Source organism: Chaetura pelagica, unplaced genomic scaffold, assembly GCF_000747805.2.
Source record: "Chaetura pelagica isolate M959 unplaced genomic scaffold, ChaPel_1.0 scaffold2492, whole genome shotgun sequence".
In the NCBI taxonomy this organism is placed as follows: domain Eukaryota; kingdom Metazoa; phylum Chordata; class Aves; order Apodiformes; family Apodidae; genus Chaetura; species Chaetura pelagica.
Genome location: NW_009952429.1, coordinates 18,974 through 19,825, shown reverse-complemented (window position 1 = coordinate 19,825; position 852 = coordinate 18,974). Strand labels below are relative to the sequence as shown.

Sequence of the window (852 nt, the reverse complement as noted above, 5' to 3'; positions counted from 1 at the left end):
GGGCATCGGGGTGTAGGAAGGGGTTGGAACAGCACCCACCTGGCAGGAGAAGAGCAGGACAGTGGCCAAGCCCACCCAGCTGTGCAGCGAGTACATGTTGGCCGTCCCGTGCACGTTGTGGAAGCGAAAGACAGCCACTAGCCCCAGGACTGCTAGCCCAAAGGCTAGGAGGGCCAGGGAGCCGTGGAGAACCTTCCAAGGGAGCTTAGGACCTCTCCAGGTGTAGGGCAAACGGTAGACCAAGGCAGCTGTGGGGGGGGTGAGGGGGAAGAAGGTCAGAGAGGGGCCGTGGGGGGCTGCGCCGTGCAGTGCGCCGGGCTCACCTGCGCCGTAGGTCACCACCAGGCCTGTCACCATCAGCACTGGGTGCCAGTTGAAGGTCTGGTTGCTGCCATCCCAGGAGAAGCCACCGTGCCAGTGCTGGAACCAAGTGGCGACAAAAGCCACGCAGAGCAAGCCCAGGATGCTCAGGAGGAAGCAGAAAGGGAGGAAGGGCAGCTCCAGCATCTCTGCTCGGGGATGGAGGCGCCTGGGGATGAGGGAGAGGATGGGTCAGGCTCTGCCGGGGCTTCTGCCCGCCCATGGACACTCCTGGGGAGGAGCCAGACTGGAAGGGGAAGCAGGAACCCTGAGGAGGGGGTGGTTGGGGACCACAGACTGAAAGGGGAAGCAGGAACCCCGAGGAGGGGGTGGTTGGGGACCAGCTGCTGCCTGACGGGGGGGAGGAGACCAAGCCTGCAGCCCTGTCCCCCTGGGGAACTGCCCCTGCAGAGCCCGATCCCTGGGCAGCACCCCCTGTGCCACCGTGCCCAGGGGACAGCAACAAGGGCCCCACGGGGGGGGGGCCAGGTG

The 852-nt window shown here is 66.0% G+C and overlaps 1 protein-coding gene across 1 annotated transcript in view; it reads right to left on the bottom strand.

The window, feature by feature from the left end:
* The window catches only part of LOC104398175 (cytochrome b ascorbate-dependent protein 3), a gene marked incomplete at its 3' end in the record, with an annotated part of 1,077 nt that extends 570 nt beyond the window's left edge, over positions 1–507 (bottom strand). Inside the window, exons 1-2 of the mRNA XM_010008226.1 lie at positions 324–507; positions 12–248 (exon numbers count right to left, since the gene is read on the bottom strand). Of these exons, the coding sequence (XP_010006528.1) occupies positions 12–248; positions 324–507 (421 nt within the window). The remainder of the gene's footprint in view (positions 1–11; positions 249–323) is intronic.
* Positions 508–852: the final 345 nt, after the last annotated feature.